The sequence below is a fragment of the Pocillopora damicornis genome, chromosome 9 (genome assembly GCF_964200805.1).
Source record: "Pocillopora damicornis chromosome 9, jaPocDami1.2, whole genome shotgun sequence".
Lineage (NCBI taxonomy): Eukaryota > Metazoa > Cnidaria > Anthozoa > Scleractinia > Pocilloporidae > Pocillopora > Pocillopora damicornis.
Genome location: NC_142678.1, coordinates 8,595,167 through 8,619,845, shown reverse-complemented (window position 1 = coordinate 8,619,845; position 24,679 = coordinate 8,595,167). Strand labels below are relative to the sequence as shown.

Sequence of the window (24,679 nt, the reverse complement as noted above, 5' to 3'; positions counted from 1 at the left end):
TTATGATGAGAATTGCAATACTGTAATTCAGTTGTTATTTCCTTCGTTAAAGAAATGTATTGATTCTTTCACCATATTATTTTCCTTTGTTTTCCAACTTTTGTAATATAATTTCAAACAAATTAACAAAGGGATATAAAAAAATGAACGAAAAGATTCAAAGTGAAACACAACATTTGAAAGATTTGTAAACCATAATGTACATTTCAGTAATACACATTATGATATCCTGTTCCTTTCATGTTTTTGAGGGAACAAATTTGAAAGGGTATCTACACTGTCACCAGATGAGATGTATTTAGGCTCATTTATAGGAAGGGTAGCCTTGAGGAGACAGCAGTACTTGTTTTCCATTGCACAAGTTTTTGTTTTGACTACTCATAACCACAAGTAAACATTAAACAGAGAATTATTGAGGATCATATCTTGACAACCAAAACATAACAAACTACCTATGGTGGTATCTCAGTGCAAAGGAACTACATGGGAACTCATGTAATATTGTTAATATCTCTGCTGTCAAAAATTAAATAGTTTGGCCTGCACCTGTACATAATTTGCATCCACTTCAGGAACATTGCCAGGTACACCTTATAAGTTGGCTATCAGCTCATTCAATCAATTATGACAGTTAACGGTACAAAACTTACTGGTCGGACATGATCACCACCTTGTTGATATTTGCTATAAAATGTGTTCTCAAAGTGCCTTTAACACCCCCCCCCCTCCCCACCAACTGTTTCCCCCAATTTTTCCCTCAAATAAATATTTGTATTTTTCTCTCAAATAAATATTTGTATTTTTCTGAGCAAAATTCCACTGTTTTGTCTTAATTTGCTTAAGACCTAGATTTTTGTGTATAACAACAACGACCAACTTGGACCACAAGAAGCATGGCTTCCTTCCTGTTTGACATCACAGACTGCTTTCAAAGCATTTTTGCACTGCAAAGCAGTTTGTGATGTCATGAACAAGGAATAGATCCATGCCCCTCACAGCTTGGTTGTGTTCGAGATAAAAACAGACTTAATTTGCAAATTCTATTAAAAAACCAACATTTAAACAAAATGCTACACTTCTTGAACCATCATATCAGTGCAATATTGAGATTTCTGCTGGTGGAAAAAGATTATTTGAGTTATAGGCACTTCAAGACCATAGTGTAGAAGGCTCTTTTCAAAGCAGTTCCAAAATAACTTTAAAATATTAGAGTGCAAGCCAAGACCCTTTCAAAATTGGTACAACTGTAAAACACCAGATTGTCCTTGTCAAGTCATAGTTGACTGAACGTGATGTAGGAGAGACTGCTCATCATTTTTTGGAGCAGATGGCATCAATGATGTGTACCCAAAGGATGGGGTACTTGGGTGACTGCTGCTAGCTCTGAGATTGGACACAGATTGTTGTGCAAAGTTATGGCTTTGATGATGAAAATCATCAGAATAAGAACTGCTATAAGGATGGAAACTACCATGGGGTTGCATGTTTGGATTGCTGTTGGGTGTTAGTAGGCCACACATCAACTGGAAGTACCTCAATTCCTGTTCTCTAGACTGCTTCATATCTTCCCTTAAAATTTGCAAAAGTTCTTTGGTGGGATCATTCTCAATAGTACTTTGAAGTAGTTCAACAGCTTTTGCCATCTGCTCAGCTTTAGCTCTTTTAGAGGCAGGTTTCTTTGCCAAGAAACGTTTACCCTTGGATGGGACTTCTCTACTGCTATCCATAAGGCTGGATGAAGTGCTTGCACAGTCATCATCATCACCATCAACTTCTTGATCATTCTTGCTGGTATCTTGCTTGTCTACATTTCCAATATGTACAGAGGGTTCACATGCATTTTCTCGTTGACATGAATCTTTAGTTTTAACAAGTACATAAAGAAGGTCAAACCATTTACCATATCCCCGTTCTTCAACAAACCTTTCAATACCTGAAGCAGTTTTCATTGTCATGCAGATCTGCTTACACGTACTAATACATGACTTAAATTTATTTCTCATTTGTTGCACTTGGAAAGGAAAATCACTCCCGGTGGTCTTATTGTATTCGACGTTCAGCCGTTTTCCGCACCATCTCATAAGCTTCAGTGTTGCTTGCTTTCTTAGTATTGCAAAATATCAGTTTCTTGACCAGCTGGTCATCATTAACAATGATATTTACCATCTCAGTGATGTGATCTTCTTTCCAAGTCGCTCTCCGCCCAATTCTTTTCTTCCTTTTCCCACATTCAGAACTCACCATTTCACCTTCCTCGATGAAATCTGACTCTTCTTCTTCTTCTTCGCGAATACATGTTGTAAGATCCCTCTGACCATGGTCTTTGTCATCCACTTCGCTCTGACAATCTTTGACAAGCTTTTCTGTACAAAGAGCACACTTGAGACAATACCCAACACGTTTATTTGGTTGCCAGCCGGTAGCTTCTTCATTAACTTCAGGAATCGAACATTCCGATCGAACACATACACTTTTACCACACGTTATACAAGAATACTTCGTTTGTCTCTCACAATTACTGCAAGAAAATGACAAACTTTTCCTCCAAAGCGCCATGGCTATGAACTACAACGTAAACTCGCGCGGAAGTGCCCAAGAGGAATTTCTGCGCATGCGGAATACTTGAATAGCTTGCCACGGGTCGCTGCGGGCTCGCCAAAATAAATTGAAATACATTAAGATCAAAGTGCTCTGTGAGCAAACTCGTGAATTGACACATGATTTTTTAGATTATGTTTAATGTTATCTGGTTTAGGGAATTTTGTGGTTGATTGTCATATCTAGAGTACGAGCAGTAGTTCAGTGTTCGCTAATGTAGCAAAGAAACAAAGTAACGTTGGGATAAGAAGGCATTACCATTGAAATGATCATGCTATTACATTTGACAAGGTGGATGATGTCATGTGTTTTAAACGTCTATCATTTTTGTTTCTGGTTTAAGAGAAAAGGTTGGAAGTAAATGTGGGTGAAAAGTGAGATTTACTGTCTTTCGTTGTAAATATTAGAAAATCAAGGCAATACTGTCTTAATGAAAACATTAACGATTCCCTCTTTATCAAAAGAGACAAACGGGAACGAGTTTTGAGTGATATAACTAAGCTAAGCCTGCCACCGTCATTTTGGATCTCCGCCTGGGTAGATTTAAGTCACGTGCTAGGCAACGTATAATCAATAACAAGATAGAATTTCATTTCAGGCCTATTTACCAATTTTGTGGTGTGTAACTTTCGCATTTTAGTACGTTGTATGAATGTTGAATCTTCAAATTGTCTTGAAACTTAAAAGAAAATTGTTCTTTTAAAATTCACTGAAAATCGGTAGCTAAAACTGTTTGTTTAGGTGTTATTTGATTTTCGTGTTAACTTGTTATTTCGTCAGTCGCCGGCATCTTCTGTTGCTTCACACAGGAAAAACACACGCGACGAAACGTAATGATCAATTTTGTCCTCAATCTCACGCTATAACAGAAAAAGCTTTTGAACATCTGTAAACTCCGAGCGCTTCGCAGTAAGTGATATTTTCAATGAATCTTCGGATTGTTTTCAAGTTCAAGGATTTTAAATTACAATTTTATGAAAAATGAAGGTTGTTCTGTTATTTCAGTGTGAATCCTTGCATGCCTGCCAGTCGCTGGCGCCGCTTGTTGAAACTAAAACGTAAAAAAAAACTCTTTAAAGATTATAATTGGCTTCTTTTTCACCCCACCACTATTCTTAGCAACAAAGGTCGCCATTTCGTCTTTTTATTGCTCGCCAAAAACTATCAAATGCACTCAAAAGCCTAAAATCTAAAAAAAGTTTACAGGAATCGACCAATCGAGCGAGCGAGCGAATGCCATTCCCCACATCGTACCTATCAAAGTGCTCTGTGAGCAAACTCGTGAATTGACACATGATTTTTTAGATTATGTTTAATGTTATCTGGTTTAGGGATTTTGTGGTTGATTGTCATATCTAGAGTACGAGCAGTAGTTCAGTGTTCGCTAATGTAGCAAAGAAACAAAGTAACGTTGGGATACGAAAGCATTACAATTGAAATGATAATGCTATTACATTTGACAACGTGGATGATGTCATGTGTTTTAAACGTCTATCATTTTTGTTTCTGGTTCAAAAGAAAAGGTTGGAAGTAAATGTGGGTGAAAAGTGAAATTTACTGTCTTTCGTTGTAAATATTAGAAAATCAAGGCAATACTGTCTTAATGAAAACATTAACGATTCCCTCTTTATCAAATGAGACAAACGGGAACGAGTTTTGAGTGATATAAATATAAGCCAAGCCTGCCACCGTCATTTTGGATCTCCGCCTGGGTAGATTTAAGTCACGTGCTAGGCAACGTATAATCAGTAACAAGATAGAATTTCATTTCAGGCCTATTTATCAATTTTGTGGTGTGTAACTTTCGCATTTTAGTACGTTGTATGTATGTTGAATCTTCAAATTGTCTTGAAACTTAAAAGAAAATTGTTCTTTAAAAATTCACTGAAAATCGGTAGTTAAAATTGTTTGTTTAGGTGTTATTTGATTTTCGTGTTAACTTGTTATTTCGTCAGTCGCCGGCATCTTCTGTTGCTTCACACAGGAAAAACACACGCGACGAAACGTAATGATCAATTTTGTCCTCAATCTCACGCTATAACAGAAAAAGCTTTTGAACATCTGTAAACTCCGAGCGCTTAGCAGTAAGTGATATTTTCAATCAGTGAATCTTCGGATTGTTTTCAAGTTCAAGGATTTTAAATTACAATTTTATGAAAAACGAAGGTTGTTCTGTTATTTCAATGTGAATCCTTGCATGCCTGCTAGTCGCTGGCGCCGCTTGTTGAAACTAAAACGCAAAAAAAAACTCTTTTAAGATTATCATTGGCTTCTTTTTCACCCCACCACTATTCTTAGCAAGAAAGGTCGCCATTTAGTCTGTTTATTGCTCGCCAAAAACTATAAAATGCACTCAAAAGCCTAAAATCTAAAAAAAGTTTACAGGAATCGACCAATCGAGCGAGCGAGCGAATTCCATTCCCCACATGGTATCTATAACTCGCTCTTGCGCATGCGCGCAATTCACGAGTTAAAAATGTATGCATTTCATTCGACGCGAAGCAAGCGCGACGTTAAAACTGAAGACGCTTTATCGATATTTTATCCGTCTTACCAAGACGGATAAAACGTCTAGGACGAATTTAATTTACCAGACGAATTTAATTCGTTTTAGACGTCGCGCTATCGTCGAATTTAATTGCTTGTGGGACCTTGAATTAAATTCGTCTGAATTAAATTCGACCGTAGCGCGACGTATAAACTAGGCCTAAGTTTCACAGCCAACTTTTACTTTCGGTCTTTGATTCTTTTTTTAATCAGGTTTGGAATATGCATAGCTATAACACAAGGTTCTCCTGCAAAATGACGTATGCTATCCTGAAAGCCAGAACGCATTATGAAAGTTTAAACGTAAGGTTCCTGGGTGCTAAAGAGAGAGAGAGATGCGAACGAATGATCACCAACTAAAGAAGCTCTACATTGCCAACCAAATTCTCCTCGTCAGCACCTTAACAAACATATAGAGAACAGTATGGAGAATATGCATGCTGATGTTACGGTGTAAAGGCTTAACTGAACCAAGTTTTTTTTTAAAAGTATATGTCAATACGGAAGACGAGAAAGGACGAGACGTTTTGAGAACTCTCGTCTCGAGTTCGAATAGCTTTCTTTAATTCTTCCGACCTCTCCTCGTGTTTAAGTGTTTTATCAATTTTATCAACTGATTTGATAACGTATATTGGCCACCGTAAAAAGTTTCTAAAGCGAAAGTTTCGAGCGTTAGCCCTTCGTCAGAGCGAATAGAGGAATTGTAAGTTGTGTGTGGTTTACACACAGAAAGATGGAGTTACGCTCTTAGTGAGAACATGGTAACATAAAAACAAAAGAATACATAAGTCGAATGAAAAGTGTTCCTTGATACCGTGGGCACAGGCAGACCAGACTATGTGTTCGTGGTTAAAAATTGTTGATAAGAGACTAACAAAATCTATTAGGGTTATGAATAAAGCTCTGAAAATTGCATATTTCGGTTTGAATATCTCAATAAAATTAAATGAAATGCTAATCCGCGCGTTTGTGGTATTTTTCCGCCCTCACGAGCCGCTTGAAGTGTCTTTTTACGAGATTACTTTTGGCCGGAGGCCGCGAAAAGGAGAAAGGGAAAGGTCTTCTTTTCTTCCAATACAGGCGTATGTGCAGATCACGTTCCGATAAGAAAGAGACGTTGATTAAAATGTGTCGTCAAATAAACTTATCTTGTTAAACATCTCGGCATAAAAGAATAACCTCCCACTCTGTTCGATGGTAAAAGTTATAAATTTAAATGAAATATCCGAAATCAGTGTTTATTAAGCTTTTAAGAAAATGTATACTTTTACAAGAATAACAGTTTGACTTCTATGATACCTTGAAAAGGAAATTTCTAAGTCTGTCATGTCACGAAGATTACGACGCTGATTTTCAGTGACAGGCGATCTAAAGAGTAACACAAAATCAGCAGATGAAAAAGACATTCGCATGGGTCGCATGGCAATTTCAGAGATAAACATGAAGGTACCGGTGTTATTAGACTTACAAAATTCTGTAGCACAAGACAACGCACAGAGACTTTCCATCAAAAAGCTTTGATATCTTGTACAAATAATTATTTCGGTGGATCTATTAAGCTTGTGGTTATAGGTTCCCTGTAAGCACTGTTTTTTTCCTTTTCTCTCTACACAGACATTATCTGCTGTGATGCGTAATTATCCCTTTCACTCCCAAGATCTCATAAGTAATTCTCCTTTCTGTCAACCTTACAATTCTCATGGTGTTAGTTGAGAGAATTTGGGTTTGGATCAACCAATAATCCCTAATTGATATTTTTCTGTATTCTCCTCACTTGTCTTCTTGATATTGTCTTGATATTGTAAGGAGAAATTCTGTCTTGATCACTCATGGGAGTTAGAGGGTTAATAGATCTCTAAAAGATGACACTATGAATATATTTTGATTTAGAAAAGCACAACTTAGCCAGAGCTTAAGCTACCCACAGCAATGTCAGTAATATAAACATTTGCAAGCTTCCTTGCAAGAAAGTAATAAATTCCGTATAAAAAAAGACTGAAAGTGAACGTAGAAATGAGGACAATCAAGAAGGCGTGAAAAATACACGACTGTATCTCGTGTTTCCCTAAAACGTTTTTCGTGCGATCGCTGCATCGTGTGCAATTATTAAAGTAAGAGAGCACAGACGCAGCTTCTTTATTTTTCACCATCGATATCACGCGAGTAAATCACGTGATGGTGTCTTGCCACTGGATAGGATACCTAATCATCTCGATTTAAGGAGTCTCCATCCGTCCTTGCAACAACTCTCAGGCTTCCGCATTCCATTATTTTCTCTTGAATAATATCAACTCTTTTCTTTAGGTCTAACACGTCGATGACCGTATACGGGATTCTGTTGCCCTGAAGAACTTCCTCCATCAGGTTTGTGAAGTTTAGCAGGTCCTCCATCTTCGGAACGAGGCGAATGCTATCGGTCTGTAAGCATTCTGGGAAGGGTCGCACCACGAACACTAAGGAAGTCCTATACCTGGAATAAAACATAAGAAGCACTATAATCCATCAAATATTTTTTTCTCGTAAGCGATTGGTCTGAAAGCGTCACATGACCGGATATGCCCCTGTTATGATCCCGTTTGGCAACGTTCTTTGAATACTACGTATTTCCTCACAGCTCGGCTTGTTTTCAATTGATTCAGCTAATATAATCTGACATCGTAGCCATCACTAGACTCGAGAATCAACTGGCTTATATTTCGATTAATTTTTTGTTGAGATGTACATAGGTGAAAAGCCGTTGGACTGAATCACGCTTCGCAGAAGACATCAGAAGTCTACTAAGCCTGTCTTTTCAACTCTTACATTGCCTGTATACCTGCTGGAACTTCAGTATAATACCCTAATCAGTTGATCCATTTATCTCGTCTTCTGGCTCGAGTTTCCATTTTTATACCTCACAAATGGGCATGTGGGCTTATTGATATTGAAAAATTTAACATCTCCTATTAGAGCACAAATCCAAATACTTTTACGAGACTTGCGCAAACGAACCACAAAAACACTTGATGTTCCCTTTTGAATGACATTCATCGAGCACGAAGTTAAAGGTAACCAGAAACTTTTGGGAATGTCAGCTGACAAACGCAGACCAGGCCACCACGAAAGTCGAGCTCTAAAAATAAAACCTTAAAGACAAAGCCCACGGAGGTAGGATCTATCTGTGTGGTGTCTAATGCTCTTAAGCAACTTTTATTGTTATATTAATTGTTTTTGTAGTCTCGTAAGACTTCTTCAGAGAAACTTTGAGTGTCGCATAAAAACCCCATGACTGAAGTGTCTTGTTAATGATGAGCCATCAGATGGAAATACTGATTATACTGCGATAGGTTTAAAAGGGGAAAGATACTGTCCTTAAAAATTCGGAAAATTGAGATTTGCGTGAACCATATGCTAGAAATTGACGATCGCTCAAGTTCAAGTTTATAGTAACGTCTTTGGAGCAAATCAAGCAAATGTAGAACCTCGAGAGATAATATCTATTGTTTCGACTAGGTGAATCTGTTACAGGTATCAGGAGATTTTATCGTCTGTTATTAAACTATAGCTCGCCTGACTTTAATTAGCTCTGGCAAGTGTAGCGAAACAGCGTCTCGTACATCTCAGAGAAAAGCAGACTTTGTTGTCAAAAAGAATGATCGGTTTTGCATATGCAAATGCACTTGAAGCATTGAATAATTTGAGCGTGTAATCTCAGAGTTATTTCTTTTCCGTCTCGATAGATTTTCTCTGAGTCAAAGCATCACTATAAACATGTCAGTTAGACAGAACGCGAAGTGATCATCATGTGAACTTTATTTTAGTTATGTAATAATATGTGTCAACGGTTTATCATATGATGAGCTTTCCGCTTCGTTGGAGAACGCGTAACATCAGGAAATGTCGGACCACCATCGTCAAGAAACTACCATGACAATAAACAAACTTCTTACTTTGAGAATCTTTCATAGTCAAATAGCCTATCAAGCCTTAACTGACTGTTATCAATAAAGAATTTAACTGAATTCTTACTTTTATTTTTGGTATTTTACATGATTGTAAAGCTCACCTGCTTATGCACTCTTGGCTTGACGGCAAACTCAACAGTCTTTTCATGCTATTTTCTCCCAGGTACATCAAAGAATAAACCAATGGATCAATTCCTCGATCTGCTATGTACGGCGTCCCACTTCTCGAATGCTTTTCCTCGACTTTACATTGTGCTTCGAGAATTCTTTCCTGAAGCTCTTCGAACTTCGATGGATTAGTCTTTGGGTCAAAATCTTCTCGTCGAAGATTTAAATCCGTGATCACTTTTCGAGCAACTTCAGCTTCCACATGTAAGTTTAACTGCTTTCCAACTTCGTTCACTAAGGTTGTTTTACCAACACTGTGAGCTCCACAGATGAAGACTCGAAGCATTGTGAACAAGAAATGCAGCAGTTGAAGTATAACTAGCTTCGACTTGTTAGTTGTAGCCACAAAGCCGGATTGTTTGAAGAGTCCTTTCTTTAAATTTTACCACCGTTTATCAAGCCATCAAATATCAGTTATATACCGGCATTGATAAACGAAGCACACCTTTATAAATTTGTGCATCGAAAATGAAATCCTATGTGGTGCTATTTTCTCTGTTATTTCCTTGTTATTTTCCCTGATATTTTCCCTTTACGCTTTGGTAAGCAGGTTTGAAAACTGACATTTAATATGCAAAATCGTTAATCAACTCACTCACCACCACCCGGAAGGGCAAAACGCGATAAGGAAGAATTGATGTACCGAGATTTCTTGACTGCCTTTTATCCTATTAATTCTACAATCGCGCACTATTATCAGTAATTTACTCAGATAGAAGATATCAAGACATCAACGATGTAACATGCATTTATACCCGTATTCAGGTTCCGAAATCCTCACTTACCCGACCCTCATCTTTAGACTGAAGTCTCAAAACATCACGTGATTTCGGGGAATAGAACACAATCTTATTTCCCGGAAAGACTTGATAATATTTTATCAGTTAAAGGATTTAACCGAGTGCGATGAAATAACAGGTATCTAGCATCATCTTTCGGGGAATTAATCCTGTGATCGAGTAGTTGTGTTTTGTAGTTTCAGTGAATTCAAGGAACTTTTCAGTAGCCAAAGAACTTCCGCGTATGGGAAACTGCTAACGAATTGAGCCGATTTCATTGCGTTTGATTCCACGCTACGCCAAGGATTTCCTCGGGAATCTTTAACTAGTTTGGTAAGTTAACGTTTACAATATCTGAGCAGTTTTTTCATGCAGCTGGAATAATTTTTCGCTAAAGCGAAACATGCTAAAATTCTGACAAAAGAAAATTTAAAGTTGATTTGGAAAGAGTAAACTCTCTTCAAATGCTCAGTAATGCAAAATCGTCAGTAACACATCAGTAACCGTTGATAGATTTTAGTAATTATACCCTGAGTAATGGATCCAAAACAGTGTTGATTATGCAAATGACAAACTTCGATATCATGTCTCATACTGTTAGCTACTGTTTCTACCTGATTACGTTGATGCCTATCTTCATTGCATGACACCCGTACTATCGATCGATAGAGACAGTATCTGCTCTTTACGGTGTTGCAGACAGGCGAAGCTTAAAATACTGCACACTTTCTTTGAATCAGGAGTTGGCTAGGCTTATTAGAAATCATGGAATTGAAGCAAGTCGGGAAAGGCAAAGACGATGTTTATCCCTTGATTAACTACCCACGGCGGAAGAAAAGAGGTGCCGCAGATAGTCAATGTATTGCAGTAAAAACCATAACAGTAAATGTTAGCAGACAAGCTCAAGATGACAAGAAATTGGAATGGAAGGATTTCGCTTGTGAAGTTGTACAGGATACCAAAAACAGCCCTTGCCCTCTGTATCGAGAATATGATCCTGCCAACTTTCTGGTAGTCCACTTTAGTCCTTCAACGCGGTTTGATGCCGTGTCGAAGTTTCTTACACACGGCGTCATTCTTAGATACAAAGAAGATTTTACTGAAGAGAGATTCTTATTCTTTGGCCACAGTGCCAGTCAGCTCAGAGAAAGAACTTGTGTTCTTTACAACGAGAAGCAAGGTAGTGTGACGGAGATCTTGAGCCGTTTTGGGAACTTTGAGAAAATTCAAGATGTTGCCAAAAGAGCTGCTAGAGTCGGATTGCTGTTCTCGACTGCAAAGCCTGCGTGCAGTATTCCTGAAGATCAAATAGGCGTTGTAGATGACGTGGAACGAGACAAGTACAATTTTACAGATGGATGTGGTTTTATATCAACTAAATGTGCATTGAAAGTGACTGAGAGTTTGAACCTGGAAACTTTGTACGAAGGCATCAAGTCACCGGCGATACCGTCGGTATTTCAGATCCGCCTGAAGGGATGCAAAGGAGTACTATGTCACAATGATTGCTTGGAAGAGGAAATCCAAATCCGCCCTTCGATGGAGAAATTTACGTGGAAGCTTTCAGGACCCCATCTCCTTGGCATCGTCGACAAGGGCTTCTCGAGGCCGAATGAAATTGGTTCGTTGAACAAACAGTACATCATGCTTTTATCAGCGCTTGGTATTTCCGATGAGGTCTTCCTAAAAAAGCAAGAACAGTACTTCCAGGAACTTAAAGAGATTACCACAGCCCATGAAGTTGCTTTTAAGTTCTTGTGCGTAAATGAAGAGTTTGAACTAGCGGAGAATTTGTTAAAGACAGGAAAAATAGACCCCAAAACTGAGCAACGACTTATAAAATTGCGCAACCGGGTCAGGGAACCTCAGACACCCAAATCGAGTCCACTGCACAAAACTAAAAAGTCTGCTGCGTTGAAGCTGAAAATTCCCATTGAGAAATCGAGGAATGTTTACGGCGTTTGCGATCCATCAGGGCAGTTGAGAGCCACAACGGTCTTCTTTCAGCCAACGATACGAGGAAGCCCCAAGATCTTAACAGAAACACGCGTGGTGGTGGTTAAAAATCCTTGCTATCACCCAGGCGATATCCGGGTTTTGCGATGCACCGACATTCCTGAATGCCATCATCTTGTAGACTGCATTGTTTTTCCAACACAAGGAAGTCGTCCACATCCCGATGAGATCGCTGGAAGTGATCTTGATGGGGACAAATTCTTCGTTTGCTGGGATGAAGAACTCGTTCCGAAAAAAGGAACAGAGCCAAGCCAATATCCTGCAGCTAAACCTGCTAAAAGACCAAATCCCACGCAAGATGATTTTCTGAAGTATTTTGCCAAATACAGCAACGCTGTTGTTGGCAAGCTGGACAATTTGTTTGACAAATGGGCGGATAGCAAAGGAATCAACTCTGCAGAATGTAAGATTGTCGCAGCCTTGTTCTCTCGTGCTATTGACGCTGCTAAAACTGGCGAGAAAGTGAAAATCCCGCCACATATTTTGCAAGCTCCGACAAAGGATGAAAAAAATGAAGAATTCGTCTGGCAAAAATTGTACCAAGGAGCAATGTTGTTCGAAAGCGACCAGATGATAGAAAATGTTGTAACTGGAAAGCTGGAGGATTTTGAGGAGGAAGACATGCTTGCTTTGTTATCCAACCAAGAGTCACGGCTTAGTGAGTACAGATTGTTTCGGTATCTCTACAAGTGGTGCCTGCAACCCAACAAGGAAAGATGCATTGAAGAGTACATTCACCTGATTGATTTCTCCAGGTTTAGTTGGGAACAATGCACACGTCTACCAGCAGACATTCCAAAGGCGGATCTAGAGTCCCTTCTTAATCCCCTTCACCAATCCCGAATTCTTTCTAGAGACGACATCGAAACTATCAAAGTTACACGTGGCCATAAGAAGCACTGGCGTCTTCTGTACAGAACAGAGGGTGAAGAATTGTCTTGGAAGGTACTTCACAATATCCTGATCTCGTTCCTTGAAAAACTGCTCGTATTCAAATTTTTGCTTGGAGATATACAGTGGGTCATTTCTTTGGCGATGTCAGTTCCACTAAACCTTTGTGAAGTGCTGACTCTAGATGAGGGGGAAAACGTTGCTCAGGCCTTTTGTTCAGTGCATGTTCAGTCATCAGAGAGACATTTTCTACAGCTAAATGCAGGCTACAGTTTTGCTTTGGATGGTCGACGACTCGACATCTACACAGGAAAGAAACAGAACACGTTTATCTGTTTAAAGGAAGATGAAAATGATCGTGCACCTATCATGAGTGTGGCTCTTGATCGTTTTAAGTCGAGTTTGCCGCGAGATTTTCAAACTCGACTTCGAAGAGAGAAGTTGCTTGAGTTGGAAGCTTTCTGTGTTTATGATCATTTCGATCCTGGTCACAAGATTCAGAAACTTTCCTCAAAACAAGCCGTTGGAAATGCGGACTCACTTGAAGGTGAATCAAACATCCAAACACCGTATGGAAGTAATGAAAAGCAGGAAGAATTTGTCTACCACAGGGGTGATTTCCCAGACCTTCAATGTGACCCTGAAGAGTCGGTTAGTGATTTGGACAGAAATATCATAAGAGTTCAAGACCTGCTGGAAAGGGGATGTTTACAAACTAGTCATTTGGAAGAAATGTGCGAAAGAATGACTTCTTCATCTAACGAAAAGGTTTGTAATAGTCGTTTTCTGTCATTTCGGCAATATTTGATCTGTAAAGGTAGCGGAAGCAAAGAGTTATAGTACATCCGGCCATAAAAATAACCCGTTTCTCCCTTTTTATCTGCCATCGTGGCATCAATTTAGCCAGGTTTATGTTAAATTACTTGTTTTTCTCGCATGTTGTGCAAGGGGGTGGGGTAGATATATTACCATGTATCGTGTTAAGACTTGAGTACCGCTAAATTTCATGATCCATTGTAGCAAGTTGTTTAAAGAAGCCTTGTTTCCTTCTTTGATATTTTGTGCAGGAGAAGCATCACATAGCTTGCCATTTGGAGTCCGTTCTTTGGCGGTCCTCTCCAGATATTTCATTAGGGACACCTGATCATTACAAAAATCTCCTAATCTGTTTGCTTAGCGGGCTACAGGAACTCAATCTTGACGTTGTCCTCGGCGAGAATGTTCACATCACGCTTCTCACACGATTTAAGCGATGTCTCGAGTCTTTATGGAAAAGACAGGTCATTTTCAGTGTCGATCAAATGTATGAGGTATTCGATGCTGTGCTTCTTGGAAATGACTATTCCACCGGATGCCGTGTTGTTCAAGTCATGTGCAAAGGTAAATCAGTGACAATGATAATGATGACGATAGTCACAATCGTAATTCCAGGAACTCTGAAATATATAAAATGAAACACAATTTATCGACGCCAAATAGAGAGAAGACTGAAAATAAAATCATAACCAACCGGGAAGCAAAGAGTTTTGTGTTACACCCATGCGATGAAATCTGACAAACATATTAAGAGGTTAACAAAGAAGGGAAAAGATGGTAAATTTTTTTTCTCAATCTATGTTATATCAACCATGTCTGTGCTGCTTTACCATGCAAGGAAGTAATCCACCTAGACAATTTCAAACTTTTTTCCGGTGTGGTTAAACCTAAGCATTGTCAGGTCATGAAAGCGAGTTGTTCTGGGAACACCAGCAAACGTGCGGGTTGAAAAAAATTATTTCTGTTATAGATTTTAATTTGGAATGAATTGAATCCTTTTAAATTTTACATGTAGGTCATCTGCCCTTGGAAGGCTTCACTTGCCACCCAAATGCCTTACCGTACTTTCTGCACTGGAATTCTCTAATAACTTTAGAGTCACTGGAGGAGGTGCAGCAAGCAGTTATAGCATCTCAAGGAGTCTACTCACGTCACCGTATCACGGCTGAAGCTACTCCATGCAGTGAACAAGAACTAAAATTTACACTGGTAATTACAAGAGGTACTCAATCATTCCGTGTGCGAGACGGCGTGGCCCTCAGTCGATCAGATATTTCTAAACGTGAATACATTGGTGAAGTGGCAGAAATCTGTGGAACAATATTAACAGTTGATATAGTCTGGCCCACAAGTTCAGATGACTCTTCAAGGGAAAACATTCTTAAAGGAAGTTGGTATCTTTACAAATTTCCTAGTCTTGTTGGATACAGACGCACTTCAGCAGCACTGAAAGCTCTTCAAGGCGCAACGAAATATGGGCAGAACGTTTTTGAAGGAATTGTCGGCAGTTTCTGTGTTGACGACCTATCAAGTCAAGATTCAAGGAAGCAAGTAGATGAAAACTCTACAACGGAGATTGGTATGTTTTCCAGTATCGGTTTCGTCAAATTATATCTTCCTGTTTCTTTCAAGAGCATGGCAAAATGTGAACTTTTTCCCCTTTTGAAACCAAGATCTTTGCATAATGAAAATTGGTGCTAATGTTATTGATGCACTAGAGCAAAAGGCAGCGATCTTATCGTGAGCTGGGTCCCTCTCTATCACATCTTAGTGAACTCTCAGTTTCAAATGAAAAAAAATTTTAAAGAAAGTAATTCCTGCATGCAGTTATAAGTTAAAGATGTCAACAACTTTCTCTTTCTCAGCTCCAAGTGTCGTGAGAACAGACGGAGAAACCAGAACTTTTTCATCGGCCGATTCCTTCTCAAAGTGGTCTGGTAACAAAAGTCAAAATGCAGCTGTTCAGGATGCCACTTGCACTGACGCCTTCATAACCCTTATACAGGGGCCTCCGGGCTCTGGAAAGACCATCACGAGCGCAGAGATTGTGAAACGCTGGCTTCTTAGCAGCCATGACAAAGTTCTTCTTGTAGCTGAGACAAATGAGGGTGTCGACAACCTCTTAAAGAAGCTTTTGGACCACGGCTTACAAAATGAGGAGATTGTTCGCTTTGGAAGCTCTGGGTGGAAAGTGTCCAAGGACATAAATCATTTGACCTTTGAGTTTAAATACTCGCAAATAAAGTCTGGAAAGAAAGACCCCAATGGCCGAATCGACAAAAAAGTGGCAAGGAAGATTCTGGAAAGTTGCAAAATTGTTTGCACTACTCTTATAAGTGCGGGTTCGTCCTTACTTGATGAGTTCGTGTTCAAGCGAGTTTTGGTCGATGAGGCCTCACAGGCTACCGAACCAGCAATCCTTGTTCCTCTTTCACATGGCTGCGAGAAGCTTGTATTAGTGGGTAAGTTGCTGAGTAGAGATAAGAGAAATCCGCTGTTTTCTCACATAAAGTATTGGGGACGATGCCAACGTAGCTCGTTCTCCCATGGAGTGCTTTAAAACCCACACCCTTATTCAGATAAGTTGACTGCAAATTCTTGGAGCCGATATTCCTCTAACCAAAGCTACCGAGCAATTGAAAATCTGAATGCAAAAGAATAACCATTAGTCTCTATTGAAATAACGAATCCAGATTATCATATTAAAACTCTCTCACTGATGGAGAAATCGAGGAGGATAATTTTGTTTCTTGGCGAGGGTACAAGACAAAGGGCAAGTAGAGTAGGGGCGATGCTAATCTCTCTCTCTCTATGATTTTTTAGAAAGTAGTTACTCTCTTCCCCACAAAACCCACTTGAAGGAATGCGTAATGCAACTCTGGCTAGTGATCATCGAACGTTGGCAAACGATAACTAAACGAATCTATCGTAAGAGAATGAAGAATGTTTTTCTCAGGGGAGGGGACGTTTGTTGGGAGAAGAGCAATGACTTCTTTAGAGCAGCTTAGTAAAAAATGTGTTGATTCGCCTTTTTGCAGCAAACAAAATCGAAATGCAAAACGTAATTTGTAGATTCTTTCCAACATATCTGTGTTTATGGTTAAAGTGTTGTAAGCTCAATCTGTTTTATTCCGCATCTTTAAGGAGATGATCAGCAGCTTCCTCCCATGGTGCTAAGCAAGTTTGCTAAAGGTCCAGACCTGCTGACATGTTCCATGTTCTCACGGCTTCGCCGAGTGGGAGTTCCTGTACGCATGCTCAGTATTCAATACAGAATGCACCCATCCATAGCGCGGTTTCCATCATGTCAATTTTATGATGATAAGCTTGAGGATGGTGTGACTGAGTCGGAGAGGAAAGCCCCTGTCGGATTCATATGGCCAAACGAGAAGATGCCTGTAGCACTCCTTAACACGCCACATTCGGCAATGGAAAAGAGCAAGGGGTCGTCCAAGTCCAACGATTTTGAGGCCGGACTAGTGTGTGGAGTGGTCAGTGATCTTCTCGGGGCAGGAGACGTGACTAGTGACGGGATAGGTGTAATTACACCCTACCAAGCGCAGCTTAAGTTGATCTTGGATAAGATGAATCAAAAAAATCTTGGAAATGTCTCAGTCAGAACAGTGGATGGATTCCAGGGACAAGAACGTGACGTTATCGTGTTCTCCGCCGTACGTTGCAACGAGCACGGGTTCATCGGTTTTTTGAATGACGATAAACGAATGAACGTACTTTTGACTCGAGCCCGTAGAGGAATGATAGTGATTGGAAACAAGAAGACCCTTGAACATTGTGAATTATGGAAAGCGTGGATCAACTGGGTTGACGAGAATAAACTAGCTCGTGACTGTCCCCAAGAAAACGTGACAGGTGAATTCTCAGTAATACTCAATCTTACGTCATTCAACTGTTAATGTATTATAGTGGTATAAAACACAAATCGAAAAAGAGGGAAAAAAAGATGAAATAACTGAAGAGAGTGAGAGAGAGTGAGAGTTCATCATTATCAAGCACACTTTCAAGTTCTCACCAGAAGTTATAGATGCGAATTTTCTTGTTCATGATTTAGAGTCACCAAGTCCTACCAAAAGTTCATCAGTGAGAAGAGGAAGAGGAGGCCGCGGTGCTTCACGGCGAGGGCTGGGGAGAGGGAGACGGAGCGGGGCTAAAGAAATATCTAGTGCCAGTTCTCGCTCAGAAAAATCTTAAATTAGGAAAATCTGCAAGGCTATAGTTTGGAGGACAAAGCATAACAAACCACAGAAATAAAAAGGACAATCCAGTTTTGAAATTTAACATCACTTAACTTCAATGTTTATGCAAGAATACTTTTGGGCAGTTTTTCAAACCTCAAAATAGTAAAATTCTTCTACAGTTACAGTATGTAAATACTTGTAGCTTAGTACACTTAATTAAATTACCTTAATAATATTACTGACCTCTATGCTTACCATATGTCAAGTGGCAATAGTTAAAATATCTTAGAGGATTGAGTGATATGTGGATGATTGTAACTTCTGAATGCACTTAGTAAACTGGGTCTGTAATTGACATTTAGTATATACTAAATCAGTGGATGGCATTGAAGGCACACTCTTGATTGGGTACTCAAACTAAAAATATCCTTTGTCATTAACCCTCAAGTGACTAACATGGGATTTGCAGCAGAAAATATTGTAATCTTGCAGGAACAAAAATCATCTTTAAGTGCAATATTATCTCACTGATCTAGTATATTCTAAGATAATTGTTCACCTCTATGGCTGTGGCTTGCAGTGGATATTAACCTCGCGGCAACCTAGCTCCACTTTGGTGAATAGTTGTTAATTACTATCTTGATGATAATTGAAGACACACGTGAAAGAGTCTGATCCAAAATTGAGAAACTTTGTAATCATGGAAATTTGATGTAGCCTAGATAAAAATTTTTAAGTACCAGACAGTGACTGAAAGTTGCAATGGTAAATGGACTTTTAAAATGATAATTATCTTTAGTTACGGCAATCTAAATCTCCATAACTCTGGTAAAGTTTCTGTAACCATTTAGATAACGCAGAGAAAATTTGAACCAGAAATATTTTAAATTGTTTGCATGTTCATAATGTTTAAATGATTGGTTATATGACCAGTGAAACCCCTATTTTGATAATAATTGGTTAAAATCTTCTCAGACTACTTACAATATTTTAATAAGTATCCTTTTCAGTGGTAATGCATTTTCTCAGTTGCAGAGCTGTAACCCTTTTGATCATCTACACAGATCAAACAAGTTGTGATCTATGCCAGTTTCTAGTGACTGCAGCTTGGCATTTGAAACAGGCCCAATTAAAATACTCAATTTAATTACATTACAAGATACATATGAAATCCTGAGGTAAATCCAGTCATTCTGATTGGCCCTTACTTGGTCAGGATTTTGCCATACCGACAGTTACTTATTTAAGTTTGGGAAAGCTTGCAAATTGAAAATAAACAAGATTTGTCTGGGTGCCATATAATTATAACTACTTACTAACCTCACTTCTCACTTGCTCAAGCTGTACTGGGGAATATTGGCCCTTAGCCATTTTGGTATGGACCTCAGGCCAATATTCCCTAGTATGGCCCTCACTCTCAGTTATTAAGACGTTTATGAAAAATGAATGCCTCATGTGTAAACCAAAAAGTGTTTTTCTCTTGGAGCAGTATGTCTAATTGCAGCTGGAATCAGATCTGTGTACCTGAATATTTTTCATTGGTCATGTTTTTTTAAAGGAGGAGGTACTACACAGACAGGAAGGCCACTGTGGTGCACTACATAGTCACTAACACTTCCAAGGATTGTACGTCTAGCTTTGCTCAGTCCACGGCAACCAGTTATAACAAGGTCCACCTTCTGTGTTTTAGCCTCACTGCATATCACATTACCTGCAGGCTTACCAGCAATCAGGATCATCTCATAATGTAACTAAAATAATAAGGATAAAATTGAAGAAAAAAAAAATCAACCAAAATGGACCTACAAAACAGTAATAATAAGCTACTCAATTGATTAATGAATAACAGAGATGTTTCTAAAGAAACTGTGGTGCTGCATCAGTGTTGGGCAATAAAAGATAATTTGGTTTTAAAAACTGAATTGATGATGTGAATTGGCCACCATCAGTTCTAAAGCTGATGTTTCAAGAGTGAACCCTTTGTGTTAGCCCTTACTTGTAATCGCTATTGGCTGATTTAATTAAATTATCAACTCAGTTGATGAGACCAAATTACTCAGTTGGTCAGTCCACTTTGCTGACTAATCAGCTACAATCACCTATGTTTATTATGACTCCCATGATGAGCATTTTAGTCATAAAAATTATAATTTAAACCTCCATCACTGGCCAATCTTGTTGGGCTTAAAATGATAACCTTGATGAGATAAAAGGGATGACCAACTACACTGTAACTTGCTACCTTAATTGATTTTTCAATGTTGTCACATGTGGATGTAGTGATCTGTAATCACTTCATCATTGCTCCTAAAAGACACCCTCAATTGATAGTTCTCTAAATGTAAAGGAGCTATGTCTTGAACACAAGAGACAAAAGTTTTCTGAATGTAACAACAACCTCCTTTCCCCTTTGGCACACCTGGATCCCCATTTAAATACTTTCAGATAAACTAAGCATGTAGTAATGATTTTGTCCTATCGTTTTGTGTTTTATTTCTCTTTTTCCATGAAATCTGGAAATCTTCCTGTTAACTTGGACAATTTGGTTTTGGACCAAAGAACAACCCTAATTTATATTGGTCTTTATTCTCATCACATGTCTGCTTGATGCTGTATTGATATTGTGAGGATAAATTCTGTCTTGTTCACTCATTGGAGTTTAAAAGAGGGTTGACAATAGATGGACAAAACTGCTCTGTGTTGATTGGGTTTAATAAAAGAATAACAAGTTGTGAGAGCTGGATATTAAAATACCTTTTTCTCTTTACATCTCTCTTCATACCCCAGCATCATCTCTTTTGCCTGTTCTCTAAGACCATTGACCATTTCACTCCATTCCTCATAGTAAGCAAACACAACTGCCATAAAAAATTAACATGTTTGTTCATTGCAAAAAGCTTGATAATGGTTGATTAAATCCTAAAAGTTTTATGTGCCAATCAATTCAAAGCTCTAAAAATCCCTCCTTTTTCTGTGCAACCCACAGTCATATGTCACTGCTTTCCCTGCCTGGGTGTGGTGGGGAATTTGAATTGAAGGTGTTAAGTGTTTAATTAAGGTTCACCTTTGCAAGCAAATGACTCTGAAGTAAAGATCTACATAATCTAGGTTTTTACTTTTTTATTAATGTTTGGGAGGTCATGGTGCTGATGTTGTTTTCTACAAAAAAAAAATTGGTTGGGGCATTTGAACACAATTTTTGCCCCTAGGGACAGGAATTTGAACAAACTAATCTTAAACAGTTAAAATGCCCAGGGTGGGAGGTTGCTAAGAGGGAATGTTGAAGCTTCAAATTGGTTGATGCATTACCAGGAACATAATTATTTTGTAGTATACTTTGCAGAAATGTATTGCTTGTACTTTAAAAATGTTTTTTCTACAAAAAAAAATCAGGCAACAAATGAAATAAACAATTAAAAAAACTTTTTAACTCTTTCACTTCCAGATCTCATTAGTAATTCTCTATACCATCTGCAGTAAAATTCTTATCATGTTAGTTTGGAGAATTTGGTATTGGATCAACCAATAATCCCTCATCACTTCTCTGTCTATCGTGAGGAAGAAATTCTGTCATGATCATCATGGGGGTTAAAGTGAACAAGTTTCAAGTTTTACAAGTTGCAGTGATACTACTGATGAACCAAATTCAAGCACAATCTCCATCATTTCATTTAACATTAGCAAAAAGGTTGCTCTACATGAATTGCCCTTCACTGGTGAAGTTACATGTTACACCTTATTGGTTTTTTTTTTTAATAAAATTTTTTAAATATGTACCACAGTGTTTTGTTTCACTGCTATTGGATGATGCAAACTGGTTTGCAATACACACTCAGATCCTGTTATGAACACAATTTTAAATGTGGTTTAAAAAAACAAATGTGTTGTAACTGTCCAAAATAAACCAGGTGTTATATCACACCCCACCTCAAACTATGATGATGTTTTCAGGTTGGCCTTTACAGAGAGGTTCAGCTGTGTTTGCTTTGGTCTAAAATTAGGTAGGGCTGTAGCCATTTACGGCTAAGCACACTCTCTGGTGGGTTTCGAGTTGAATTTGATATTTTTCAGAATTATTATTTTGTTGGCTGTTCATGTATAAAATAAGGTGGGGACAATATCTGCTTTTGGCTGAAAAAAGGATGGGGTTGCTGCACTACCCACCTTAATTTTTAACACCCTCCCTTCCCTTCCCTTCCCTGCCTTGGGGGCCCAAGAATATTTCCCCTTTCATTTGTGTGCACACCATAAATATGACCTAGCTACCAACCTATACTCTGCATGCCAATAAAAGAGTTTATAATGGACAAAAGTGCTACATTTGAGTATACTCACATGGCCCAGATGAATATGGAAGAGAAGGAATCTCAAATGCATGTAACACAATCACAGAATCTCCAGCAGAATGAATCTTTTCCATGTACCCTTGAATTAAAATTTCATTATTAAAAATGTATACAATCACCTGTTTGATCTTTGGCAATAATCTTATATATAGAGCTGTAACTATTTGAAAATTATTTTTTTTGTTAGTCCTGAAGACATCACTTTGACTGCCTGGGTCAAAATACTGATGGGCATAAAGGGTTTAAAGAGTAACAGTTATAGTGGTTCTCTAGAGTTAAGGCCGATTTCTAACGAAAGTCAACACTTCCAATCACTTCCAATCACTTCCAATCACCTTGCCACTCAACTACTCCATCAAAAAAGGTTTTGATTTCATTATATAAGAACATCTACAATTCACATGAGAAAAACACTTCATAATCCAGGCAGTGTTAAACAGGACCCCACATGTATTTCTCCCTGTGGCCAAAAAATTGGTTGGGGAGCCTACTTTAAACTATGTACTCGACAGATTTACTTCAGAATCCTTTCTTCTTGGCCAGACCCATTTTCCTGTCCATAACTTCCCAAAAAAATTGGAGTTTAACTGATGTAAAATCCTCCAGCTGATGAGTTTATCGACTGTTTCAAGCCTGTTAACTATGGTCACCGTAAGGAGAAGTTTAATATTGATCATTTTTGGGTATTTGAGAATTTATTTTTGTGCTGAGTACCCTGATACGTTTTACTGCGTTAGGAGCCTTTCAATGTATGAAAATGCGCTGGAGCAAAATTGTGAAATTCCGTAAGCCAGTTCGCGTTTACCACTTACTAACAAAACGTACAAACGTTGCCTCAGTGGCACTAGGCCAACTTTTAGAGAAGGCCCTCTGTCAGATCCAAAAAGGCAAAAATGAAATAATGACTCGTTTTCTCGATGGCTACGTATGGCGTTTCTTTTGCACCAAAAATTCAAAGTTCCTGATTACTTCGAATATTAGAAGGAAGAGTGGAGACTCATTTGAAAATGTGCGTGATCTCGATCACGCAAAGACCTCGTAAGACAGCGTCGAACGTTTAGAACATGACCTTCTCTCAGCAGAGAAATGAAAAAGATACACTTATGAACGCCGTATTTCCACGATATACTTACAGTCGAATGCATGATCACCATGTTCACTTCCATCGACTGCAATGAGAATTTTCCTCGCAGTGCATTCACTTGCTTCAGCTGACATGTTGACTTTCACGTTTGGACGTGGACAAAATGAACTGGTACCTGTCGGAAATTCATCCAGAACCCACGAACAACACGCGTGGGCGCGGGAAGACGCTCGATTCCACACGAAAGTCGCGAGAATCTCTCCTCAGTGAAGCTCATGAAGGGAGGGGAAGGCTTTTTTTTTTTTTTTTTTTTAATAGTGACGTTTCAAATCAATAATTTTTTAAAATGGTTTAAAAATACTTGTCATTCCTGAACCACGCTCTATATGGGATCACATTGTTTTAAAGGAAATCTGTGCCACTATGTAAGCAATGAGGTGACATACTGGAGTCAATTGAGTGTAAAAAGTGATCTTATGAGGCTTTTCTTTACTCGGTTCTTGGTTTGTAAACTTATGTCAACCTATATGTATAAATCAATCAGAAGCAAAACTAAAATGAAACTCAACTTGATCACTTGCTCGCAGTTTACTTGTTTTTTTAACAGTCATGTGATATTTTCCTTTACTCTGACTGGTTGTGGAGGTAACTTTTAGGTTTGATTTCTGTAATTGACCACTGTTGCTACTTCAAAATGATAGCTGAAAAAAGTTAGAAAATGCAACAAAGAAAAAAAGGTAGAGTATTTGATATTATTCTGTAATTGATGGTTGTTTGGGGTAAACTGTTTTCAGTTCATTCGCTTAACAAGGAAGTGGAACCTTGTACTGTCCTAAGGGATTTTTAATTTCATGCATGTCATGTTTATTTGATTCATAAAACCCACGGGCATTTGTCTGTTGTCTGTGTAACAATGAGTTTAGGTTAAAAAAAGCTCATTTCATTACTCCAACATAAACCATGCAGTTAGTGAAAGCCACAAATAACTGACAACCCTGAATGTGCATATTATTATTAGATCATTACTAGTGCCCTCATTGGGATTAGTTCAAATGCATGTGTACATGTTTGGCACTCCTTAATGCAGCCCGTGAATTTATGCCTGCAAACTTCTACCAGTATTTTGTCGCATTCTGTGCTCCAGGGGGTGGGGAATTTGTTTGTTGCCTGTGTGGGGTAGGAAATTTGAACTGGAGCTGTCATTTCTTTCCAGCGGAAAACACCCCTTCTAAGGGTAAGAGTTTATGTTCAGGAGCAGATGGCTCAGGAGAAAAAGGCTACAAGAAAGTCATGG

The 24,679-nt window shown here is 38.6% G+C and overlaps 3 protein-coding genes and 1 pseudogene across 6 annotated transcripts; 1 reads left to right on the top strand and 3 right to left on the bottom strand.

Moving 5' to 3' along the window:
• On the bottom strand, positions 1 to 2,589 carry LOC149039971 (uncharacterized; annotated as a pseudogene). Its single transcript, XR_016179839.1, has one exon. The product of XR_016179839.1 is annotated as an uncharacterized LOC149039971 (transcript).
• Positions 2,590 to 6,367: 3,778 nt separating this feature from the next.
• LOC113680845 (uncharacterized) lies at positions 6,368 to 9,984 on the bottom strand. Its single transcript, XM_027197895.2, has 2 exons — positions 9,191 to 9,984; positions 6,368 to 7,615 (listed from the first exon to the last, which is right to left on the bottom strand). Exons 1-2 carry the CDS (start codon positions 9,541 to 9,543, stop codon positions 7,348 to 7,350), a joined length of 621 nt encoding a protein of 206 aa, XP_027053696.1. The 5' UTR covers positions 9,544 to 9,984; the 3' UTR covers positions 6,368 to 7,347.
• Positions 9,985 to 10,093: 109 nt separating this feature from the next.
• Positions 10,094 to 19,252, top strand: LOC113680844 (uncharacterized). Of its 3 annotated transcripts, none has more exons than XM_027197893.2 (7): positions 10,094 to 10,369; positions 10,777 to 13,711; positions 14,011 to 14,323; positions 14,775 to 15,338; positions 15,625 to 16,221; positions 16,904 to 17,629; positions 17,829 to 19,252. In XM_027197893.2, the coding sequence occupies exons 2-7, from the start codon at positions 10,802 to 10,804 to the stop codon at positions 17,966 to 17,968; spliced, it is 5,250 nt and encodes a 1,749-aa protein (XP_027053694.2). In that variant the 5' UTR covers positions 10,094 to 10,369; positions 10,777 to 10,801; the 3' UTR covers positions 17,969 to 19,252. The 3 variants fall into 3 exon arrangements, with proteins under 3 accessions (XP_027053694.2, XP_089038879.1, XP_089038880.1); XM_089182753.1 differs by having other exon boundaries at positions 10,109 to 10,369; positions 10,736 to 13,711; XM_089182754.1 differs by having other exon boundaries at positions 10,109 to 10,369; positions 10,706 to 13,711.
• Positions 18,043 to 24,348, bottom strand: LOC113680846 (uncharacterized). Its single transcript, XM_027197896.2, has 4 exons — positions 23,435 to 24,348; positions 22,291 to 22,380; positions 20,710 to 20,813; positions 18,043 to 19,706 (listed from the first exon to the last, which is right to left on the bottom strand). The coding sequence occupies exons 1-4, from the start codon at positions 23,517 to 23,519 to the stop codon at positions 19,491 to 19,493; spliced, it is 495 nt and encodes a 164-aa protein (XP_027053697.1). The 5' UTR covers positions 23,520 to 24,348; the 3' UTR covers positions 18,043 to 19,490.
• Between the last annotated feature and the right edge of the window lie 331 nt (positions 24,349 to 24,679).